This window comes from Entelurus aequoreus, linkage group LG05, assembly GCF_033978785.1.
Source record: "Entelurus aequoreus isolate RoL-2023_Sb linkage group LG05, RoL_Eaeq_v1.1, whole genome shotgun sequence".
Taxonomy (NCBI): domain Eukaryota; kingdom Metazoa; phylum Chordata; class Actinopteri; order Syngnathiformes; family Syngnathidae; genus Entelurus; species Entelurus aequoreus.
The window spans coordinates 2,392,793-2,418,355 of NC_084735.1; the positions used below are offsets into that span (position 1 = coordinate 2,392,793).

The 25,563-nt window shown below is 37.2% G+C and overlaps 1 protein-coding gene across 1 annotated transcript in view; it reads left to right on the forward strand.

Moving 5' to 3' along the window:
• The window catches only part of LOC133650020 (rho guanine nucleotide exchange factor TIAM1-like), a 192,464-nt gene that overhangs the window by 137,131 nt on the left and 29,770 nt on the right, over nucleotides 1-25,563 (forward strand). Inside the window, exons 7-9 of the mRNA XM_062046767.1 lie at nucleotides 9,098-9,385; nucleotides 14,176-14,401; nucleotides 25,105-25,277. Coding sequence (XP_061902751.1) covers nucleotides 9,098-9,385; nucleotides 14,176-14,401; nucleotides 25,105-25,277 — 687 coding nt within the window. The remainder of the gene's footprint in view (nucleotides 1-9,097; nucleotides 9,386-14,175; nucleotides 14,402-25,104; nucleotides 25,278-25,563) is intronic.

Here is a 25,563-nt window from a genome sequence, read left to right on the forward strand (position 1 = left end):
CTCTTTGGGCGCCTCACCATTTAGGCTGTGACTCTTAGGGCGCCTCACCATTTAGGCTGTGACTCTTTGGGCGCCTCACCATTTAGGCTGTGACTCTTTGGGCGCCTCACCATTTAGGCTGTGACTCTTTGGGCGCCTCACCATTTAGGCTGTGACTCTTTGGGCGCCTCACCATTTAGGCTGTGACTCTTTGGGCGCCTCACCATTTAGGCTGCGACTCTTTGGGCGCCTCACCATTTAGGCTGTGACTCTTAGGGCGCCTCACCATTCCATGCAGAATCCAGCATCTTCCGATTGACTTTCTTTATTACTTCAAAGAAAAATGTTTTTCAATAAAATTCTACCCAAACATTTGATAAAGTCAAATAATACAAATAAGCCCTGCGATGAGGTGGTGACTTGTCCAGGGTGTACCCCGCCTTCCGCCCCAATGCGGCTGAGATAGGCTCCAGCACCCCCCCGCCACTCCCAAAAAAAGGGACAAGTGGTAGAAAATGGATTGATGAATACAAATGATTTGACGTGGTCTTGCCACCTCATTTTAAGTGGTCTTGCACGTCATTTAATGTGGTGTTCCACGTCATTTAAGGTGGCCTGTCATGTCACGCCATGTGGTGTTCCACGTCATTTAAAGTGTTCTGCCACATCTGTAATGTGGTCTGCCGCATCATTCAATGTGGTCTGCCGCATCATTCAATGTGGCCTGCCACGTCATTTAAATTTGCCTGTCATGTCATTTCAAGTGGCCTGCCACATCATTCAAAGTGACCTGCCACTAAATTTATTGTGGTCTGCCACGTCGTCTGCCACTAAATTCAATGTGGTCTTCCACATCATTTAAAGTGGCCTGTCATGTCATTCAAAGCGGCGTTCCGCATAATTTATTGCGGTCTTCCACATCATTTAAAGTGGCCTGTCATGTCATTCAAAGTGGCGTTCCGCATAATTTATTACGGTCTTCCACGTCATTTAAATTGGGTACCCCCTAATTTGATGTGGTCCGCCATGTCATTTAAGGTGCCTGTCATGTCATTTCATGTGGCCTGCCACATCATTCAATGTGGCCTGCCACTAAATTCAATGTGGTCTTCCACGTAATTTAAATTTGCCTGTCATGTCATTTCATGTGGTCTGCCACATCATTCAAAGTGGCCTGCCTCTAAATTTATTGTGGTCTGCCACGTTGTCTGCCACTAAATTCAATGTGGTCTTTCACATCATTTAAAGTGGCCTGTCATGTCATTCAAAGTGGCGTTCCGCATAATTTATTACGGTCTTCCACATCATTTAAAGTGGCCTGTCATGTCATTCAAAGTGGCGTTCCGCATAATTTATTGCGGTCTTCCACGTCATTTAAATTGGCCTGTCATGTCATTCAAAGTGGCGTTCCGCATAATTTATTACGGTCTTTCACGTCATTTAAATTGGCCTGTCATGTCATTCAAAGCAGCGTTCCGCATAATTTATTGCGGTCTTTCACGTCATTTAATGTGGCCTTTCATGTCATTCAAAGCGGCGTTCCGCATAATTTATTGCGGTCTTCCCCGTCATTTAAAGTGGCCTGTCATGTCATTCAAAGTGGCGTTCCGCATAATTATTGCGGTCTTCCACGTCATTTAAAGTGGCCTGTCATGTCATTCAAAGCGGCATTCCGCATAATTTATTGCGGTCTTCCACGTCATTTAAAGTGGCCTGTCAAGTCATTCAAAGGGGCTTACCGCATAATTTATTACGGTCTTCCACGTCATTTAAATTGGCCTGTCATGTCATTCAAAGTGGCGTTCCGCATAATTTATTGCGGTCTTCCACGTCATTTAAATTGGCCTGTCATGTCATTCAAAGTGGCGTTCCGCATAATTTATTACGGTCTTTCACATCATTTAAAGTGGCCTGTCATGTCATTCAAAGTGGCGTTCCGCATAATTTATTATGGTCTTCCACGTCATTTAAATTGGCCTGTCATGTCATTCAAAGTGGCGTTCCGCATAATTTATTACGGTCTTCCACGTCATTTAATTTGGCCTGTCATGTCATTCAAAGTGGCGTTCCGCATAATTTATTACGGTCTTCCACATCATTTAAAGTGGCCTGTCATGTCATTCAAAGCGGCGTTCCGTATAATTTATCGTGGTCTTCCACATCATTTAAAGTGGCCTGTCATGTCATTCAAAGCGGCGTTCCGCATAATTTATTACGGTCTTCCACGTCATTTAAAGTGGCCTGTCATGTCATTCAAAGCGGTGTTCCGCATAATTTATTACGGTCTTCCACGTCATTTAAAGTGGCCTGTCATGTCATTCAAAGCGGCGTTCCGCATAATTTATTGCGGTCTTCCACGTCATTTAAATTGGGTACCCCCTAATTTGAGGTGGTCCGCCATGTGGTGTTCAGCATCATTATTGTGGTCTTCCATGTCATCTAATGTGGTCTGCCACATCAATTGTAGTGGCCTTTAATAAAAAACGACCGACACTAACATGTTAATAGCGATTATTCCAAGCTGATTATCATTTTTCTAATGCTCTGTATGGGATGCCCCTGAAGTGAAAGTGAAAGTGAAAGTGACAGCGCTCGCCTGTCATAATCATGACGCTAAGCCGGATAATAAAAATAAAAAAAATACAGATAACCGTATCGTTTGTCCAGAATCTTAACAGTCCTCCCGGATCCACCCAGTTAGAACTCGGTACTCGGTCTGCATCCCTCCTCACTAGTACTAGTACTCGGTCTACATCCCTCCTCACTAGTACTAGTATTCGGTCTACTCCTTACTAGTACTAGGTCTACTCCTTACTAGTACTAGTACTCGGTCTACATCCCTCCTCACTAGTACTAGTACTCGGTCTACTCCTTACTAGTACTAGTATTCGGTCTGCATCCCTCCTCACTAGTACTAGTACTCGGTCTACATCCCTCCTTACTAGTACTAGTACTCGGTCTACATCCCTCCTCACTAGTACTAGTACTCGGTCTACTCCTTACTAGTACTAGTACTCGGTCTACTCCTTACTAGTACTAGTACTCGGTCTACATCCCTCCTCACTATTATTAGTACTCGGTCTACATCCCTCCTCACTAGTACTAGTACTCGGTCTACATCCCTCCTCACTAGTACTAGTACTCGGTCTACATCCCTCCTCACCAGTACTTGGTCTACATCCCTCCTCACCAGTACTTGGTCTACATCCCTCCTCACTAGTACTAGTACTCGGTCTACATCCCTCCTCACCAGTACTTGGTCTACATCCCTCCTCACTAGAACTAGTACTCGGTCTACATCCCTCCTCACTAGTACTAGTACTCAGTCTAACCCTCCTCACTAGTACTAGTACTCGGTCTACATCCATCCTCACTAGTACTCGGTCTGCATCCATCCTCAGTAGTGCTAGTACTCGGTTTACTCCTTACTAGTACTCGGTCTACATCCCTCCTCACTAGTACTAGTACTCTGTTTACTCCTTACTAGTACTCGGTCTACATCCCTCACTAGTACTAGTACTCGGTCTACATCCCTCCTCACCAGTACTTGGTCTACATCCCTCCTCACTAGTACTAGTACTCTGTCTACATCCCTCCTCACTAGTACTAGTACTCTGTCTACATCCCTCCTCACTAGTACTAGTAGTCGGTCTACATCCCTCCTCACTAGTACTAGTAGTCGGTCTACATCCCTCCTCACTAGTACTAGTACTCGGTCTACATCCCTCCTCACCAGTACTTGGTCTACATCCCTCCTCACTAGTACTAGTACTCGGTCTACATCCCTCCTCACTAGTACTAGTACTCGGTCTAACCCTCCTCACTAGTACTAGTACTCGGTCTACATCCATCCTCACTAGTACTCGGTCTGCATCCATCCTCACTAGTACTAGTACTCGGTTTACTCCTTACTAGTACTGGGTCTACATCCCTCCTTACTAGTACTAGTACTCGGTCTACTCCTCACTAGTACTAGTACTCGGTCTACTCCTTACTAGTACTAGTACTCGGTCTACATCCCTCCTCAGTAGTACTAGTACTCGGTCTAACCCTCCTCACTAGTACTAGTACTCGGTCTACATCCCTCCTCACTAGTACTCGGTCTGCATCCATCCTCAGTAGTACTAGGACTCGGTTTACTCCTTACTAGTACTCGGTCTACATCCCTCCTTACTAGTACTAGTACTCGGTCTACATCCCTCCTCACTACTACTAGTACTCGGTCTACATCCCTCCTCACTAGTACTAGTACTCGGTCTACTCCTTACTAGTACTAGTACTCGGTCTACATCCCTCCTCACTAGTACTAGTACTCGGTCTACTCCTTACTAGTACTAGTACTCGGTCTACATCCGTCCTCACTAGTACTAGTACTCGGTCTACTCCTTACTAGTACTAGTACTCGGTCTACATCCCTCCTCACTAGTACTAGTACTCTGTCTACATCCCTCCTCACAAGTCAAGAAAAGGCTTGATCTTGAATGTGAAGCTTGTGTAAATTCCCAAGAAAAGTGCAGAAGAAGACAAAGTGGCCATGCTTTTTGCCTTCAAATGTCCCACAGCACCAAGCTGCCTTCAAATGTCCCACAGCACCAAGCTGCCTTCAAATGTCCCACAGCAACAAGCTGCCTTCCAATGTCCCACAGCACCAAGCTGCCTTCAAATGTCCCACAGCACCAAGCTGCCTTCCAATGTCCCACAGCACCAAGCTGCCTTCCAATGTCCCACAGCACCAAGCTGCCTTCAAATGTCCCACAGCACCAAGCTGCCTTCAAATGTCCCACAGCAACAAGCTGCCTTCAAATGTCCCACAGCACCAAGCCGCCTTCCAATGTCCCACAGCACCAAGCTGCCTTCAAATGTCCCACAGCAACAAGCTGCCTTCAAATGTCCCACAGCACCAAGCCGCCTTCCAATGTCCCACAGCACCAAGCTGCCTTCAAATGTCCCACAGCAACAAGCTGCCTTCCAATGTCCCACAGCACCAAGCTGCCTTCCAATGTCCCACAGCACCAAGCTGCCTTCAAATGTCCCACAGCACCAAGCTTCCTTCAAATGTCCCACAGCAACAAGCTGCCTTCAAATGTCCCACAGCACCAAGCTGCCTTCAAATGTCCCACAGCAACAAGCTGCCTTCAAATGTCCCACAGCACCAAGCTTCCTTCCAATGTCCCACAGCACCAAGCTGCCTTCCAATGTCCCACAGCACCAAGCTGCCTTCAAATGTCCCACAGCACCAAGCTGCCTTCAAATGTCCCACAGCACCAAGCTGCCTTCCAATGTCCCACAGCACCAAGCTGCCTTCAAATGTCCCACAGCACCAAGCTGCCTTCAAATGTCCCACAGCAACAAGCTGCCTTCAAATGTCCCACAGCACCAAGCCGCCTTCCAATGTCCCACAGCACCAAGCCGCCTTCAAATGTCCCACAGCAACAAGCTGCCTTCAAATGTCCCACAGCAACAAGCTGCCTTCAAATGTCCCACAGCACCAAGCTGCCTTCAAATGTCCCACAGCACCAAGCTGCCTTCAAATGTCCCACAGCACCAAGCTGCCTTCAAATGTCCCACAGCAACAAGCTGCCTTCAAATGTCCCACAGCACCAAGCTTCCTTCCAATGTCCCACAGCACCAAGCTGCCTTCCAATGTCCCACAGCACCAAGCTGCCTTCAAATGTCCCACAGCACCAAGCTGCCTTCAAATGTCCCACAGCACCAAGCTGCCTTCCAATGTCCCACAGCACCAAGCTGCCTTCAAATGTCCCACAGCACCAAGCTGCCTTCAAATGTCCCACAGCAACAAGCTGCCTTCAAATGTCCCACAGCACCAAGCCGCCTTCCAATGTCCCACAGCACCAAGCCGCCTTCAAATGTCCCACAGCAACAAGCTGCCTTCAAATGTCCCACAGCAACAAGCTGCCTTCAAATGTCCCACAGCACCAAGCTGCCTTCAAATGTCCCACAGCACCAAGCTGCCTTCAAATGTCCCACAGCACCAAGCTGCCTTCCAATGTCCCACAGCAACAAGCTGCCTTCAAATGTCCCACAGCACCAAGCTGCCTTCAAATGTCCCACAGCACCAAGCCGCCTTCAAATGTCCCACAGCAACAAGCTGCCTTCAAATGTCCCACAGCACCAAGCTGCCTTCAAATGTCCCACAGCACCAAGCTGCCTTCAAATGTCCCACAGCACCAAGCTGCCTTCCAATGTCCCACAGCACCAAGCTGCCTTCAAATGTCCCACAGCACCAAGCTGCCTTCAAATGTCCCACAGCAACAAGCTGCCTTCAAATGTCCCACAGCACCAAGCCGCCTTCCAATGTCCCACAGCACCAAGCCGCCTTCAAATGTCCCACAGCAACAAGCTGCCTTCAAATGTCCCACAGCAACAAGCTGCCTTCAAATGTCCCACAGCACCAAGCTGCCTTCAAATGTCCCACAGCACCAAGCTGCCTTCAAATGTCCCACAGCACCAAGCTGCCTTCAAATGTCCCACAGCAACAAGCTGCCTTCAAATGTCCCACAGCACCAAGCTTCCTTCCAATGTCCCACAGCACCAAGCTGCCTTCCAATGTCCCACAGCACCAAGCTGCCTTCAAATGTCCCACAGCACCAAGCTGCCTTCAAATGTCCCACAGCACCAAGCTGCCTTCCAATGTCCCACAGCACCAAGCTGCCTTCAAATGTCCCACAGCACCAAGCTGCCTTCAAATGTCCCACAGCAACAAGCTGCCTTCAAATGTCCCACAGCACCAAGCCGCCTTCCAATGTCCCACAGCACCAAGCCGCCTTCAAATGTCCCACAGCAACAAGCTGCCTTCAAATGTCCCACAGCAACAAGCTGCCTTCAAATGTCCCACAGCACCAAGCTGCCTTCAAATGTCCCACAGCACCAAGCTGCCTTCAAATGTCCCACAGCAACAAGCTGCCTTCAAATGTCCCACAGCACCAAGCTGCCTTCAAATGTCCCACAGCACCAAGCTGCCTTCAAATGTCCCACAGCACCAAGCTGCCTTCAAATGTCCCACAGCACCAAGCTGCACCTAAGTGCTCATCATGGATTCATCAGGGCGGGTCAGGGGGGGTCTGGGCTATAAATAGACTCAGCAAAACAAGCAGGAAGAGAACACTTTGAAAAAGACCAACTCAGAAGAGCCTCCAGCATGTAGTCTACATACAAAGTACACTACACGCAGTACACTACATACAAAGTACACTACACGCAGTACACTACATACAAAGTACACTACATACAATACACTACATGCAGTACACTACATACAAAGTACACTACATAACCCAGCACTACATGCAGTACATACAAAGTACACTACATACAATACACTACATACACTACATACAAAGTACACTACATGCAGTACACTACATACAAAGTACACTACATACAATACACTACATACACTACATACAAAGTACACTACATGCAGTACACTACATACAAAGTACACTACATACAATACACTACATGCAGTACATTGAAAGTACACTACATAACCCAGTACACTACATGCAGTACATACAAAGTACACTACATACAATACACTACATACACTACATACAAAGTACACTACACGCAGTACACTACATACAAAGTACACTACATACAATACACTACATGCAGTACACTACATACAAAGTACACTACATAACCCAGCACTACATGCAGTACATACAAAGTACACTACATACAATACACTACATACACTACATACAAAGTACACTACATGCAGTACACTACATACAAAGTACACTACATACAATACACTACATGCAGTACATTGAAAGTACACTACATAACCCAGTACACTACATGCAGTACATACAAAGTACACTACATACAATACACTACATACACTACATACAAAGTACACTACATGCAGTACACTACATACAAAGTACACTACATACAATACACTACATGCAGTACATTGAAAGTACACTACATAACCCAGTACACTACATGCAGTACATACAAAGTACACTACATACAATACACTACATACACTACATACAAAGTACACTACATGCAGTACACTACATACAAAGTACACTACATACAATACACAACATACACTACATACAAAGTACACTACATGCAGTACACTACATACAAAGTACACTACATACAATACACTACATGCAGTACATTGAAAGTACACTACATAACCCAGTACACTACATGCAGTACATACAAAGTACACTACATACAATACACTACATACACTACATACAAAGTACACTACATGCAGTACACTACATACAAAGTACACTACATACAATACACTACATGCAGTACATTGAAAGTACACTACATGCAGTACACTACATACACTACATACAAAGTACACTACATAACCCAGTACACTACATACTGTACATACAAAGTACACTACATGCACTACATACAAAGTACACTACATGCAGTACACTACATACAAAGTACACTACATACAATACACTACATGCAGTACATTGAAAGTACACTACATGCAGTACACTACATACACTACATACAAAGTACACTACATAACCCAGTACACTACATACTGTACATACAAAGTACACTACATGCACTACATACAAAGTACACTACATGCAGTACACTACATACAAAGTACACTACATAACCCAGTACACTACATGCAGTACATACAAGGTACACTACATACAAAGTACACTACATACTGTACATACAAAGTACACTACATACAAAGTACACTACATACTGTACATACAAAGTACACTACATACAAAGTACACTACATACTGTACATACAAAGTACACTACATACTGTACATACAAAGTACACTACATACTGTACATACAAAGTACACTACATACAAAGTACACTACATACTGTACATACAAAGTACACTACATACTGTACATACAAAGTACACTACATACTGTACATACAAAGTACACTACATACAAAGTACACTACATACTGTACATACAAAGTACACTACATACTGTACATACAAAGTACACTACATACTGTACATACAAAGTACACTACATACAAAGTACACTACATACTGTACATACAAAGTACACTACATACTGTACATATTTAATGGTGTTCCACTATGTGGTGCAGGACATCTCGTCTGTGGTGGGCTCGGGCAGTGAGTACGGTGACAGTGGCATCGATGGCGTGGCGGCCGAGGCGGACGGAGACGGCGAGCTGTTGTCACGGCGATGCAAGACCATGTCAGCATCCTTCTCCGTGTACTCTACCACAGAGAGCATGCTCTTCAACGGCAGCGACAGTGGTAGCAGCAGCGCCGGCTGGGCGGAGGGACGCGGCGGCGGTGGTGGAGGTGGAGGTGGAGGTGGTGGTGGCGTCTACGAGAACTTCCGCAAGGAGCTGGACAATCAAGTCTGGGTCAGTCACGACACTCACGTATGTGTTGGTTACTGAAACACCACCCTTCGAGCTTTTCTACCCTCATTTCTTCTCACTTCAAATGTTTACGAGGCTTTTCTAACCTTTTCATTTCTTACCATTTCAAGTGTTTCCAAGGCTTTTCTACCCTTTTCCTTTGTTACCATTTCAAGTGTTTCTGAGGCTTTTCTACCCTTTTTGTTTGTTTCCATTTCAAATGTTTCCGAGGCTTTTCTACCCTTTTCATTTGTTCCCATTTCAAATGTTTCCAAGGCTTTTCTACCCTTTTTGTTTGTTACCATTTCAAGTGTTTCCGAGGCTTTTCTACCCTTTTTGTTTGTTCCCATTTCAAATGTTTACAAGGATTTTCTACCCTTGTCGTTTGTTTCTATTTCAAATGTTTTCAAGGCTTTTCTACCCTTTTCCTTTGTTCCCATTTCAAATGTTTTCAAAGCTTTTCTAAACTTTTTGTTTGTTCTTATTTCAAATGTTTTTGAGGTTTTTCTACCCTTTTCCTTTGTTCCCATTTCAGATGTTTCTGAAACTGTTCTACCCTTTTTAATTTGTTCCCATTTCAAATGTTTTCAAGGCTTTTCTACCCTTTTTGTTTGTTCCCATTTAAAAATTTTCCGAGACCTTTCTATTCTTTTTTCTTTGTTCCCATTTCAAATGTTCCTGAAACTTTTCTACCCTTTTCATTTGTTCCCATTTCAAATGTTTCAGAGGCTTTTCTACCTTTTTCCTTTGTTCCCATTTCAAATGTTTTCAAGGCTTTTCTACCCTTTTCATTTGTTCCCATTTCAAAATGCTTTTCTACCCTTTTTTGTTTGTTAGTATTTCAAATGTTTTCCATGCTTTTTTAAACTTTTCGTTTTGTTTTTATTTGAAATGTTTTCGAGGTTTTTCTATCCTTTTCATTTGTTCCCATTTCAAATGTCTTCAAGGCTTTTCTACCTTTTTTGTTTGTTCCCATTTCAAATGTTTCCAAGGCTTTTCTACCCTTTTCCTTTGTTCCCATTTCAAATGTTTCCGAGGCTTTTCTACCCTTTTTGTCTGTTCCCATTTCAAATGTTTACAAGGCTTTTCTACCCTTGTCGTTTGTTTGTATTTCAAATGTTTTCAAGGCTTTTCTACCCTTTTCCTTTGTTCCCATTTCAAATGTTTCCGAGGCTTTTCTACCCTTTTCCTTTGTTACCATTTCAAGTGTTTCTGAGGCTTTTCTACCCTTTTTGTTTGTTTCCATTTCAAATGTTTCCGAGGCTTTTCTACCCTTTTCATTTGTTCCCATTTCAAATGTTTCCAAGGCTTTTCTACCCTTTTTGTTTGTTACCATTTCAAGTGTTTCCGAGGCTTTTCTACCCTTTTTGTTTGTTCCCATTTCAAATGTTTACAAGGATTTTCTACCCTTGTCGTTTGTTTCTATTTCAAATGTTTTCAAGGCTTTTCTACCCTTTTCCTTTGTTCCCATTTCAAATGTTTTCAAAGCTTTTCTAAACTTTTTGTTTGTTCTTATTTCAAATGTTTTTGAGGTTTTTTTTACCCTTTTCCTTTGTTCCCATTTCAGATGTTTCTGAAACTGTTCTACCCTTTTTAATTTGTTCCCATTTCAAATGTTTTCAAGGCTTTTCTACCCTTTTTGTTTGTTCCCATTTAAAAATTTTCCGAGACCTTTCTATTCTTTTTTCTTTGTTCCCATTTCAAATGTTCCTGAAACTTTTCTACCCTTTTCATTTGTTCCCATTTCAAATGTTTCAGAGGCTTTTCTACCTTTTTCCTTTGTTCCCATTTCAAATGTTTTCAAGGCTTTTCTACCCTTTTCATTTGTTCCCATTTCAAAATGTTTTCAAGGCTTTTCTACCCTTTTTTGTTTGTTAGTATTTCAAATGTTTTCCATGCTTTTTTAAACTTTTCGTTTTGTTTTTATTTGAAATGTTTTCGAGGTTTTTCTACCCTTTTCATTTGTTCCCATTTCAAATGTCTTCAAGGCTTTTCTACCTTTTTTGTTTGTTCCCATTTCAAATGTTTCCAAGGCTTTTCTACCCTTTTCCTTTGTTCCCATTTCAAATGTTTCCGTGGCTTTTCTACCCTTTTTGTCTGTTCCCATTTCAAATGTTTACAAGGCTTTTCTACCCTTGTCGTTTGTTTGTATTTCAAATGTTTTCAAGGCTTTTCTACCCTTTTCCTTTGTTGCCATTTCAAATGTTTTCAAAGCTTTTCTAAACTTTTTGTTTGTTCTTATTTCAAATGTTTTTGAGGTTTTTCTACCCTTTTCCTTTGTTGCCATTTCAGATGTTTCTGAAACTGTTCCACCCTTTTTAATTTGTTCCCGTTTCAAATGTTTTCAAGGCTTTTCTACCCTTTTCATTTGTTCCCATTTCAAATGTTTTCAAGGCTTTTCTACCCTTTTTGTTTGTTCCCATTTCAAATGTTTACAAGGCTTTTCTACCCTTTTCATTTGTTCCCATTTCAAATGTTTTCAAGGCTTTTCTACCCTTTTTGTTTGTTCCCATTTCAAATGTTTACAAGGCTTTTCTACCCTTTTCATTTGTTCCCATTTCAAATGTTTCTGAAACTTTTCTACCCTTTTCATTTGTTCCCATTTCAAATGTTTCAGAGGCTTTTCTACCTTTTTCCTTTGTTCCCATTTCAAATGTTTTCAAGGCTTTTCTACCCTTTTCATTTGTTCCCATTTCAAAATGTTTTCAAGGCTTTTCTACCCTTTTTTGTTTGTTAGTATTTCAAATGTTTTCCTTGCTTTTTTAAACTTTTCGTTTTGTTTTTATTTGAAATGTTTTCGAGGTTTTTGTACCCTTTTCATTTGTTCCCATTTCAAGTGTTTCCAAGGCTTTTCTACCCTTTTTGTTTGTTCCCATTTCAAATGTTTACAAGGCTTTTCTACCCTTTTCATTTGTTCCCATTTCAAATGTTTCTGAAACTTCTACCCTTTTCATTTGTTCCCATTTCAAATGTTTTCAAGGCTTTTCTACCCTTTTCCTTTGTTCCCATTTCAGATGTTTCTGAAACTTGTCTACCTTTTTCATTTGTTCCCATTTCAAATGTTTCCGAGGCTTTTCTACCCTTTTCCTTTGTTCCCATTTCAAATGTTTCTGAAAGTTTTCTACCCTTTTCATTTGTTCCCATTTCAAATGTTTTCAAGGCTTTTCTACCCTTTTTGTTTGTTTCTATTTCAAATGTTTTCCAGGCTTTTCTAAACTTTTCGTTTGTTTTTATTTCAAATGTTTTCGAGGTTTTTTTTTACCCTTTTCCTTTGTTCCCATTTCAGATGTTTCTGAAACTTTTCTACCCTTTTCATTTGTTCCCATTTCAAATGTTTCCGAGGCTTTTCTACCCTTTTCCTTTGTTCCCGTTTCAAATGTTTACAAGGCTTTTCTACCCTTTTCATTTGTTCCCATTTCAAATGTTTTCAAGGCTTTTCTACCCTTTTTGTTTGTTCCCATTTCAAATGTTTACAAGGCTTTTCTACCCTTTTCATTTGTTCCCATTTCAAATGTTTCTGAAACTTTTCTACCCTTTTCATTTGTTCCCATTTCAAATGTTTCAGAGGCTTTTCTACCTTTTTCCTTTGTTCCCATTTCAAATGTTTTCAAGGCTTTTCTACCCTTTTCATTTGTTCCCATTTCAAAATGTTTTCAAGGCTTTTCTACCCTTTTTTGTTTGTTAGTATTTCAAATGTTTTCCTTGCTTTTTTAAACTTTTCGTTTTGTTTTTATTTGAAATGTTTTCGAGGTTTTTCTACCCTTTTCATTTGTTCCCATTTCAAGTGTTTCCAAGGCTTTTCTACCCTTTTTGTTTGTTCCCATTTCAAATGTTTACAAGGCTTTTCTACCCTTTTCATTTGTTCCCATTTCAAATGTTTCTGAAACTTCTACCCTTTTCATTTGTTCCCATTTCAAATGTTTTCAAGGCTTTTCTACCCTTTTCCTTTGTTCCCATTTCAGATGTTTCTGAAACTTTTCTACCTTTTTCATTTGTTCCCATTTCAAATGTTTCCGAGGCTTTTCTACCCTTTTCCTTTGTTCCCATTTCAAATGTTTCTGAAAGTTTTCTACCCTTTTCATTTGTTCCCATTTCAAATGTTTTCAAGGCTTTTCTACCCTTTTTGTTTGTTTCTATTTAAAATGTTTTCCAGGCTTTTCTAAACTTTTCGTTGGTTCTTATTTCAAATGTTTTCGAGGTTTTTTTTACCCTTTTCCTTTGTTCCCATTTTAGATGTTTCTGAAACTTTTCTACCCTTTTCATTTGTTCCCATTTCAAATGTTTCCGAGGCTTTTCTACCCTTTTCCTTTGTTCCCGTTTCAAATGTTTTCAAGGCGTTTCTACCCTTTTTGTTTGTTTCTACTTAAAATCTTTTCGAGGCCTTTCTAAACTTATCGTTTGATCTTATTTCAAATGTGTTCGAGGCTTTTCTACCCTTTTCGTTTGTTCCCCTTTCAAGCATTTCCTAAGCTTTTTTTTCACCCTCAGATTTATTCCCATTTCAAATGTTCTGTAGGCTTTTCTACAGTCTTGATTTGTTCCCGTTGCAATTTGTTCCCATTTCAAAAAGATTCCGAGGCTTTTCCTACCCTTCAACTTTTTTCCATTTTTCAATTTTTTTTGATCATTCAAAGTTTATTTTTGTTATTTCCTTGTTTATTTGTTGTTTTATCCAAACTCTTTGCACCCTAGAGTTTGTTCCCAAGTCAGACGTTTTCCAGGCTTTTCTACCCTTGTGTCAGACGTTCCCAGGAGGAAAGCACGTAGAAGAATAACACTTTCTCCTCTCTCAGGCCCATCGAGGCTGCTCGGAGGAGGCGGGCTCAGCAGCGAGCGACGAGCAGAGCAGCGGCACGCTCAGCAGCGCCTACCCGTCGGACTGTGCGACCGGCTGCGCCCAGGGCACGGTCAGGAAGGCGGGCGCGCTGGCCGTGAAGAACTTCTTGGTCCACAAGAAGAACAAGAAGGTGGAACCCGCCACCAGACGCAAGTGGAAACACTACTGGGTCTCTCTGAAAGGTCAGTGATGATGACACAGTGGACGTTCCACAGCGTTGATGATGACACAGTGGGTGGAACATGGGGTTACGTGGCTGTGACGTTCCACAGTGTTGATGATGACACAGTGGATGGAACATGGGGTTATGTGGCTGTGACGTTCCACAGTGTTGATGATGACACAGTGGGTGGAACACGGGGTTACGTGGCTGTGACGTTCCACAGTGTTGATGATGACACAGTGGGTGGAACATGGGGTTACGTGGCTGGAACACAGTGGATGGAACATGGGGTTACGTGGCTGTGACGTTCCACAGTGTTGATGATGACACAGTGGGTGGAACATGGGGTTACGTGGCTGTGACGTTCCACAGTGTTGATGATGACACAGTGGGTGGAACACGGGGTTACGTGGCTGTGACGTTCCACAGTGTTCCACACCTTCTCGCGCGTGGCCTTTTCAGTCGCCGTCCTCAATTGCATTTCACGGCGTCTAATCCAATGTCATCCCCGTGAAGCGCACAAGATGCATCCCACACCCACACCCACACCCACACCCACACCCACACCCACACCCACACCCACACCCACACCCACACCCACACCCACACCCACGCTGCACGCTCCACTCGTCGCTCATGGAGATGAATAAATCCCATCATAAGGAGACGCTCATTATTGTGTCTGTTTGTGTTACACATCCAACTATTTCTCCTTTACCTTCTCATTTAATGCGTTTTCTTTATTTCCATGACTATTGTACTATATTGTAGATTGTCACATCCCAACTATGAATGTGGAGTTATGTACTACACAAATAAAGGTGAAATAACCGAAAACATGTTTTATATTCTACTTTCTTCAAAATAGCCACCCTTTGTTTGCTCTGATTACTGCTTTGCACACTTGTGGCATTCTCTTGATGAGCTTCTTTTTATTTTTATTTTAAAAAAATATATATTTTTTTTTAAATTTTTTTTTTTTTTTTTTAATTTTTTTAAAAATTTTTATTTTATTTTAAAAAAAATTTTTTTTTTTTTTTTTTGATGAGCCTCAAGCACACTTGTGGAGTGAAAACCATTTCAGGTGACTACCTCTTGAAGCTTTTCTACCCTTTTCGTTAGTTCCCATTTAAAATGTTTCCGGGGCTTTTCTACCCTTTTCGTTTGTTCCCCTTTCAAATGTTTCCGGGGCTTTTCTACCCTTTTCGTTTGTTCCCCTTTCAAATGTTTCCGGGGCTTTTCTACCCTTTTCGTTTGTTCCCCTTTCAAATGTTTCCGAGGATTTTCTAATCTTTTCGTTAGTTCTCTTTTCAAATGTTACAGAGGCTTTTCTACTCTTTTCGTTAGTTCCCATTTGAAATGTTTCCGAGGCTTTTCTAACATTTTCGTTAGGTTTTCTTTTCAAATGTTTCCGACGATTTTCTAACCTTTTCGTTTGTTCCCCTTTCAAATGTTTCCGAGGATTTTCTAATCTTTTCGTTAGTTCTCTTTTCAAATGTTACAGAGGCTTTTCTACTCTTTTCGTTAGTTCCCATTTTAAATGTTTCCGACGATATTCTACCCTTTTCGTTAGTTTCCATTTCAAATGTTTCAGAGGATTTTCTACCCTTTTAATTTGTTCCTATTTCAAATGTTTCCGAGGATTTTCTACCCTTTTTGTTAGTTTCCATTTCAAAATTTCCGAGGTTTTTCTACCCTTTTCGTTAGTTTCCATTTCAAATGTTTCCGAGGTTTTTCTACCCTTTTCGTTAGTTCCCATTTAAAATGTTTCTGGGGATTTTCTACCCTTTTTGATTTTTCCCATTTCAAATGTTTCCGAGGCTTTTCTACCCTTTTCGTTTGTTCCCATTTCAAATGTTTCTGAGGCTTTTCTACCCTTTTCGTTAGTTCCCATTTTAAATGTTTCCGACGATATTCTACCCTTTTCGTTAGTTTCCATTTCAAATGTTTCAGAGGATTTTCTACCCTTTTAATTTGTTCCTATTTCAAATGTTTCCGACGATTTTCTACCCTTTTTGTTAGATTCCATTTCAAAATTTCCGAGGTTTTTCTACCCTTTTCGTTAGTTTCCATTTCAAATGTTTCCGAGGTTTTTCTACCCTTTTCGTTAGTTCCCATTTAAAATGTTTCTGGGGATTTTCTACCCTTTTTGATTTTTCCCATTTCAAATGTTTCCGAGGCTTTTCTACCCTTTTCGTTTGTTTCCATTTCAAATGTTTCCGAGGCTTTTCTACCCTTTTCGTTAGTTCCCATTTCAAATGTTTCTGAGGCTTTTCTACACTTTTCATTTTTATTCCCATTTCAAATGTTTCCAAGGCTTTTCTACCCTTTTCATTTGTTCCCATTTCAAATGTTTCCGGGGCTTTTCTACCCTTTTCGTTTGTTCCCTTTTCAAATGTTTCCGAGGCTTTTTTTTACCCTTTTCCTTTGTTCCCATTTCAAATGTTTCCGAAGCTTTTCTACCCTTTTTTGTTTGTTCCCATTTCAATTGTTTCCGGGCCTTTTCTACTCTTTTCGTTTGTTCCCCTTTCAAATGTTTCCCAGGCGTTTCTACCCTTACTGCTTTGCACACTCTTGGCATTCTCTGGATGGGCTTCAAGCACACCTGTGAAGTGAAAACCATTTTAGGTGACTACCTCTGGAAGCCCATGGAGAGAATGCCAAGAGTGTGCAAAGCAGTAATCACAGCAAAGGGTGGCTATTTTGAAGAAAGTAGAATACAAAACATGTTTTCAGTTATTTCACCTTTTTTTTGTGAAGTACATAACTCCACATGAGTTCATTCATAGTTCGGATGTGACAATCTACAAAGTAAATAGTCATGAAAATAAAGAAAACACATTAAATGAGAAGGTGTGTCCAAACTTTTGGCCTCTACTTTATGTCAACTACATTTTACTACTACATCAAAATACATATAAAATATACCGGGTAATTTGGGTATTTAAAAAAATTATAATTAGTCAAGTAGTTGTCTTTTTGCTGGAGCTCAATTATTTAGTTATTTATTTAAGATTAAAAATTCCCTCTCATTGTCAATAATTCCCCAAATATGTTTTGATATCTGACAAGGCATTTATTTGAGTTCTTGTGAGAAGCCTACAGTACGTCTCCTTTACGCACCTGTCAATACTTGCTTTTTTGGGGGCGGGAAATCCAGTTTTTGTCCTTCTTTCCTTGCCGCCTACAGTACGTCTCCTTTGCGCACCTGTCAATACTTGCTTTTTTTGGGGCGGGAAATCCAGTTTTTGTCCTTCTTTCCTTGCCGCCTACAGTAGCCCGCCGGCCTGTTCTAAAAATAGCTCAAATAGCAGCACTTACCAGTGAGCTGCCTCTATTTTTTATATTTTATTTATTTACTAGCAAGCTGGTCTCGCTTTGCCCGACATTTTTAATTCTAAGAGAGACAAAACTCAAATAGAATTTGAAAATCCAAGAAAATATTTTAAAGACTTGGTCTTCACTTGTTTAAATAAATTCATTTTTTTACTTTGCTTCTTATAACTTTCAGAAAGACAATTTTAGAGAAAAAATACAACCTTAAAAATGATTTTAGGATTTTTAAACACATATACCTTTTTACCTTTTAAATTCCTTCCTCTTCTTTCCTGACAATTTAAATCAATGTTCAAGTAAATTAATAGTTTTTATTGTAAAGAATAATAAATACATTTTAATTTAATTCTTAATTTTAGCTTGTGTTTTTTCGACGAAGGATATTTGTGAAATATTTCTTCAAACTTATTATGATTAAAATTAAAAAAAAAATATTCTGGCAAATCTAGAAAATCTGTAGAATCGATTTTGAATTTCTTTTAAAATTTTTGTTCTGGAAAATCTAGAAGAAATAATGATTTGTCTTTGTTAGAAATATAGCTTGGTCCAATTTGTTATATATTCTAACAAAGTGCAGATTGGATTTTAACCTATTCAAAACATGTCATCAAAATTCTAAAATTAATCTTAATCAGGAAAAATTACTAATGATGTTCCATAAATTATTTTTTTAAATTTTTTCAAAAAGATTCGAATTAGCTAGTTTTTCTCTTCTTTTTTTCGGTTGAATCTTCTATTTTAAAGAGTCGAAATTGAAGATAAACTATGTTTCAAAATGTAATAGTCATTTTTTTAGTGTTTTCTCCTCTTTTAAACCGTTCAGTTAAGTGTAAATATCATTAATTATTAATAATAACAGAGTTAAAGGTAAATTGAGCAAATTGGCTATTTCTGGCAATTTATTGAAGTGTGTATCAAACTGGTAGCCCTTCGCATTAATTAATACCCAAGAAGTAGCTCTTGTTTTCAAAAAGGTTGGTGACCCCTGCTCTATACATATAAAGTGATTTGATAATCAAACACTCTAGAAGTCTAGCACATACGCTGCAATGGCTCTATCAATGTTGTCCTGGCTTGCAGTGCCTCTGTCAAAATCCTTAGGCGAAGTGTGTCTCATTTTACGAGCTTCGTCGAAGCATGTTGCTTTTGTAGGTGTTTCAGCAGATTTCAATTGCTGTTTTGGGCAGTAGATGGGATCTTTGATCCAAGACACAACTTACGTTGAACTAAAATGTTCTTTTCTTTGAGCTCGACAAAAGAAAAGTAGTGAGAAAATCTCCATGTTAAGAAACTCGGCTTCGGCACCGCCGTGATGTCTTGTTCGTAAACACAGACACGCCCACACACACACACACACACACACAGCACGCCTCTTGTGACACAGAAAGTATCAGAAGGACGACACCGCAGCGCTCCAATAAAACACACTCTGATCTTCTCACTTTCTAGCCGATACTAGTAACGCATCATGTAGTAACGGTAACTGAGTTACCGAATATAAAAAATAACGCGTTAGACTACTGGTTACCGCCGAAAATAACAACGTTACAATAACGCGTTACTTACACTTAATAAAGGTGTTTGCTGCTAAATTAAAGACAACATCAAACATTATGTTGCTACTGGTCCCGCCTTTCCTAAAAAAATAATGTTAAAAAACAACTTCAAACCTTGTGCAGATGTTTACTTTTATATAACAAGCAACATATTTAATGAAAGATAATTACTGTAATTTTACATGAATTTGAAAGTAATTTAAGAAAACAGAAAATGCTACGTATAATTAATTTGGTATTTTTCTGTAAAAAAAATAGAAATTATTATTATTATTATTATTTATTAAATATACATAGTTTGTCATTACTGGCATATTACTGAAAATAACAGGCGGAATGTTTATTTACAGATAATTTCTTCAATTCTACAGTTTTATAAACTATTTCAAACAATAGAAAAATTACAGTAAAAATTTAGAGTAAATTAACCATAAAAATAGGATTTTTTTTTTTTTACAGTGTAGTTACTAAATGCTATGTATAATTAATTTGGTATTTTTCTGTAAAAAAAAATAGAAATATATATAGTTTGTCATTACTGGCATATTACTTAAAATAACAGGCGGATTGTTTATTTACAGATAATGTCTTCAATTCTACAGTTTTATAAACTATTTAAAAAAAATTGAAAAATGACAGTGAAAATTTAGAGTAAATTAACCATAAAAATAGGATTTTTTTTTTTTTTACAGTGTAGTTACTGCCGAAAATAACGACGTTACAATAACGCGTTACTTAGTCCCAACACTGAACACACGTAATAAAGGTGTTTGCTGCTAAATTAAAGACAACATCAAACATTATGTTGTACTGGTCCCGCCTTTCCTAAAAAAATCATGTTAAAAAACAACTTCAAACCTTGTGCAGATGTTTACTGACATATATAATAAGCAACATATTTAATGAAAGATAATTACTGTAATTTTACATGAATTTGAAAGTAATTTAAGAAAACAGAAAATGCTACGTATAATTAATTTGGTATTTTTCTGTAAAAAAAATAGAAATTATTATTATTATTATTATTTATTAAATATACATAGTTTGTCATTACTGGCATATTACTTAAAATAACAGGCGGATTGTTTATTTACAGATAATATCTTCAATTCTACAGTTTTATAAACTATTTAAAAAAATTTTTTAAATTACAGTGAAAATTTAGAGTAAATTAACCATAAAAATAGGATTTATTTTTTTTACATTACTGGCATATTACTTAAATAACAGGCGGGTTGTTTATTTACAGATAATGTCTTAAATTCTACAGTTTTATAAACTATTTTTAAAAAATTGAAAAATTACAGTGAAAATTTCGAGTAAATTAACCATAAAAATTGGATTTTTTTTTTTTTTTACAGTGTAGTTACTGCCGAAAATAACGACGTTACAATAACGCGTTACTTAGTCCCAACACTGAACACACGTAATAAAGGTGTTTGCTGCTAAATTAAAGACAACATCAAACATTATGTTGTACTGGTCCCACCTTTCCTAAAAAAATCATGTTAAAAAACAACTTCAAACCTTGTGCAGATGTTTACTCACATATATAATAAGCAACATATTTAATGAAAGATAATTACTGTAATTTTACATGAATTTGAACGTAATTTAAGAAAACAGAAAATGCTATGTATAATTAATTTGGTATTTTTCTGTAAAAAAAATAGAAATTATTATTATTATTATTATTATTTATTAAATATACATAGTTTGTCATTACTGGCATATTACTTAAAATAACAGGCGGATTGTTTATTTACAGATAATGTCTTCAATTCTACAGTTTTATAAACTATTTAAAAAAAATTGAAAATTTAGAGTAAATTAACCATAAAAATAGGATTTTTATTTTTTTTTACAGTGTAGTTACTGCCGAAAATAACGACGTTACAATAACGCGTTACTTAGTCCCAACACTGAACACACGTAATAAAGGTGTTTGCTGCTAAATTAAAGACAACATCAAACATTATGTTGTACTGGTCCCACCTTTCCTAAAAAAATCATGTTAAAAAAACAACTTCAAATCTTGTGCAGATGTTTACTGACATATATAATAAGCAACATATTTAATGAAAGATAATTACTGTAATTTTACATGAATTTGAAAGTAATTTAAGAAAACAGAAAATGCTATGTATAATTAATTTGGTATTTTTCTGTAAAAAAAATAGAAATGATTATTATTATTATTATTATTATTAATATTTATTAAATATACATAGTTTGTCATTACTGGCATTTTACTGAAAATAACAGGCGGAATGTTTATTTACAGATAATTTCTTCAATTCTACAGTTTTATAAACTATTTCAAACAATAGAAAAATTACAGTAAAAATTTAGAGTAAATTAACCATAAAAATAGGATTATTTTTTTTTACAGTGTAGTTACTAAATGCTATGTATAATTAATTTGGTATTTTTCTGTAAAAAAAATAGAAATATACAAAGCTTGTCATTACTGGCATATTACTTAAAATAACAGGCGAATTTTCTATTTACAGATAATGTCTTCAATTCTACAGTTTTATAAACTATTTTTAAAAAATTGAAAATTTAGAGTAAATTAACCCTAAAAATAGGATTTTTTTTTTTTTTACAGTGTAGTTACTGCCGAAAATAACGACGTTACAATAACGCGTTACTTAGTCCCAACACCGAACACACGTAATAAAGGTGTTTGCTGCTAAATTAAAGACAACATCAAACATTATGTTGTACTGGTCCCACCTTTCCTAAAAAAATTATAAGCAACATATTTAATGAAAGATAATTACTGTAATTTTACATGAATTTGAAAGTAATTTAAGAAAACAGAAAATGCTACGTATAATTAATTTGGTATTTTTCTGTAAAAAAAATAGAAATTATTATTATTATTATTATTATTATTTATTAAATACACATAGTTTGTCATTACTGGCATATTACTTAAAATAACAGGCGGATTGTTTATTTACAGATAATGTCTTCAATTCTACAGTTTTATAAACTATTTTAAAAAAATGGAAAAATTACAGTGAAAATTTAGAGTAAATTAACCATAAAAATAGGATTTTTTTTTTTTTACAGTGTAGTTACTGCCGAAAATAACGACGTTACAATAACGCGTTACTTAGTCCCAACACTGAACACACGTAATAAAGGTGTTTGCTGCTAAATTAAAGACAACATCAAACATTATGTTGTACTGGTCCCGCCTTTCTTAAAAAAATTAAGTTAAAAAACAACTTAAAATCTTGTGCAGATGTTTACTGACATATATAATAAGCAACATATTTAATGAAAGATAATTACTGTAATTTTACATTAATTTGAAAGTAATTTAAGGAAACAGAAAATGCTATGTATAATTAATTTGGTATTTTTCTGTAAAAAAATAGAAATTATTATTATTATTTATTAAATATACATAGTTTGTCATTACTGGCATATTACTTAAAATAACAGGCGGATTGTTTATTTACAGACAATGTCTTCAATTCTACAGTTTTATAAACTATTTAAAAAAAATTGAAAAATTACAGTGAAAATTTAGAGTAAATTAACCATAAAAATAGGATTTTTTTTTTTTTTTTACAGTGTAGTTACTGCCGAAAATAACGACGTTACAATAACGCGTTACTTAGTCCCAACACTGAACACACGTAATAAAGGTGTTTGCTGCTAAATTAAAGACAACATCAAACATTATGTTGTACTGGTCCCACCTTTCCTAAAAAAATCATGTTAAAAAACAACTTCAAACCTTGTGCAGATGTTTACTGACATATATAATAAGCAACATATTTAATGAAAGATAATTACTGTAATTTTACATGAATTTGAAAGTAATTTAAGGAAACAGAAAATGCTACGTATAATTAATTTTGGTATTTTTCTGTAAAAAAAATATAAATTATTATTATTATTTATTAAATATACATAGTTTGTCATTACTGGCATATTACTTAAAATAACAGGCGGATTGTTTATTTACAGATAATGTCTTCAATTCTACAGTTTTATAAACTATTTCAAACATCAGAAAAATTACAGTAGAAATTTAGAGTAAATTAACCATAAAAATAGGATTTTTTTTTTTTACAGTGTAGTTACTAAATGCTATGTATAATTAATTTGGTATTTTTCTGTAAAAAAAAATAGAAATATACATAGTTTGTCATTACTGGCATATTACTTAAAATAACAGGCGGATTGTTTATTTACAGATAATATCTTCAATTCTACAGTTTTATAAACTATTTAAAAAAAAATGGAAAAATGACAGTGAAAATTTAGAGTAAATTAACCATAAAAATAGGAATTTTTTTTTACAGTGTAGTTACTGCTGAAAATAACGACGTTACAATAACGCGTTACTTAGTCCCAACACTGAACACACGTAATAAAGGTGTTTGCTGCTAAATTAAAGACAACATCAAACATTATGTTGTACTGGTCCCACCTTTCCTAAAAAAATCATGTTAAAAAACAACTTCAAACCTTGTGCAGATGTTTACTGACATATATAATAAGCAACATATTTAATGAAAGATAATTACTGTAATTTTACATGAATTTGAAAGTAATTTAAGAAAACAGAAAATGCTACGTATAATTAATTTGGTATTTTTCTGTAAAAAAAATAGAAATTATTATTATTATTATTTATTAAATATACATAGTTTGTCATTACTGGCATATTACTTAAAATAACAGGCGGATGGTTTATTTACAGATAATGTCTTCAATTCTACAGTTTTATAAACTATTTAAACATTTTTTTAAAATTACAGTGAAAATTTAGAGTAAATTAACCATAAAAATGGGATTTTTTTTTTTTACAGTGTAGTTACTGCCGAAAATAACGACGTTACAATAACGCGTTACTTAGTCCCAACACTGAACACACGTAATAAAGGTGTTTGCTGCTAAATTAAAGACAACATCAAACATTATGTTGTACTGGTCCCACCTTTCCTAAAAAAATCATGTTAAAAAAACAACATCAAACCTTGTGCAGATGTTTACTGACATATATAATAAGCAACATATTTAATGAAAGATAATTACTGTAATTTTACATGAATTTGAAAGTAATTTAAGAAAACAGAAAATGCTACGTATAATTAATTTGGTATTTTTCTGTAAAAGAAATAGAAATTATTATTATTATTATTATTATTATTTATTAAATATACATAGTTTGTCATTACTGGCATATTACTTAAAATAACTGGCGGATTGTTTATTTACAGATAATGTCTTCAATTCTACAGTTTTATAAACTATTTAAAAAAAAATTTTAAATTACAGTGAAAATTTAGAGTAAATTAACCATACAAATAGGATTTATTTTTTTTACATTACTGGCATATTACTTAAAATAACAGGCGGATTGTTTATTTACAGATAATGTCTTCAATTCTACAGTTTTATAAACTATTTTTAAAAAATTGAAAAATTACAGTGAAAATTTCGAGTAAATTAACCATAAAAATGGGATTTTTTTTTTTTTTTTACAGTGTAGTTACTGCCGAAAATAACGACGTTACAATAACGCGTTACTTAGTCCCAACACTGAACACACGTAATAAAGGTGTTTGCTGCTAAATTAAAGACAACATCAAACATTATGTTGTACTGGTCCCGCCTTTCCTAAAAAAATCATGTTAAAAAACAACTTCAAACCTTGTGCAGATGTTTACTGACATATAATATTCATCTTTAAATCACTTTTACTGCTAATGAATGTGGGCTTCCTTCACTACTATGACTACTATCATTAACACTTTTAGTGTTGTCCTGCAAAGAAAAGTAACTTTTAACTGTCGCCCAGGCTGCACTCTGTTCCTGTATGAGTCCGACGGCCGCTCTGGGATCGACAACAACAGCGTTCCCAAACACGCTCTGTGGGCCGAGAACAGCATCGTGCAGGCGGTGCCGGAACACCCCAAGAAGGATTTTGTCTTCTGCCTCAGCAACTCTGCAGGAGACGCCTTCCTCTTCCAGGTACACCTATTATTATTCCCCCCATGCACTGTACGTACAGTACGGTGGAACCTCCGTGTATTGGTTCTTGAATGTGCTTCAAAAATGTAAAATCCCCATAGGAAACAATATAAATATGAGTTCTAGCCTCTTTATTTTAGTAAATGAATGCACACTTTGAGGGCACTATATATACACATATATATATGTGGAGGGGGGCGTGGCCCGCGGGCCTGCAGCGGAACGGGGTGTGCCAGGACCGGCCTCGGACGACAGCGACAGGTGCGTAGATGGCCCCCTGTTATCT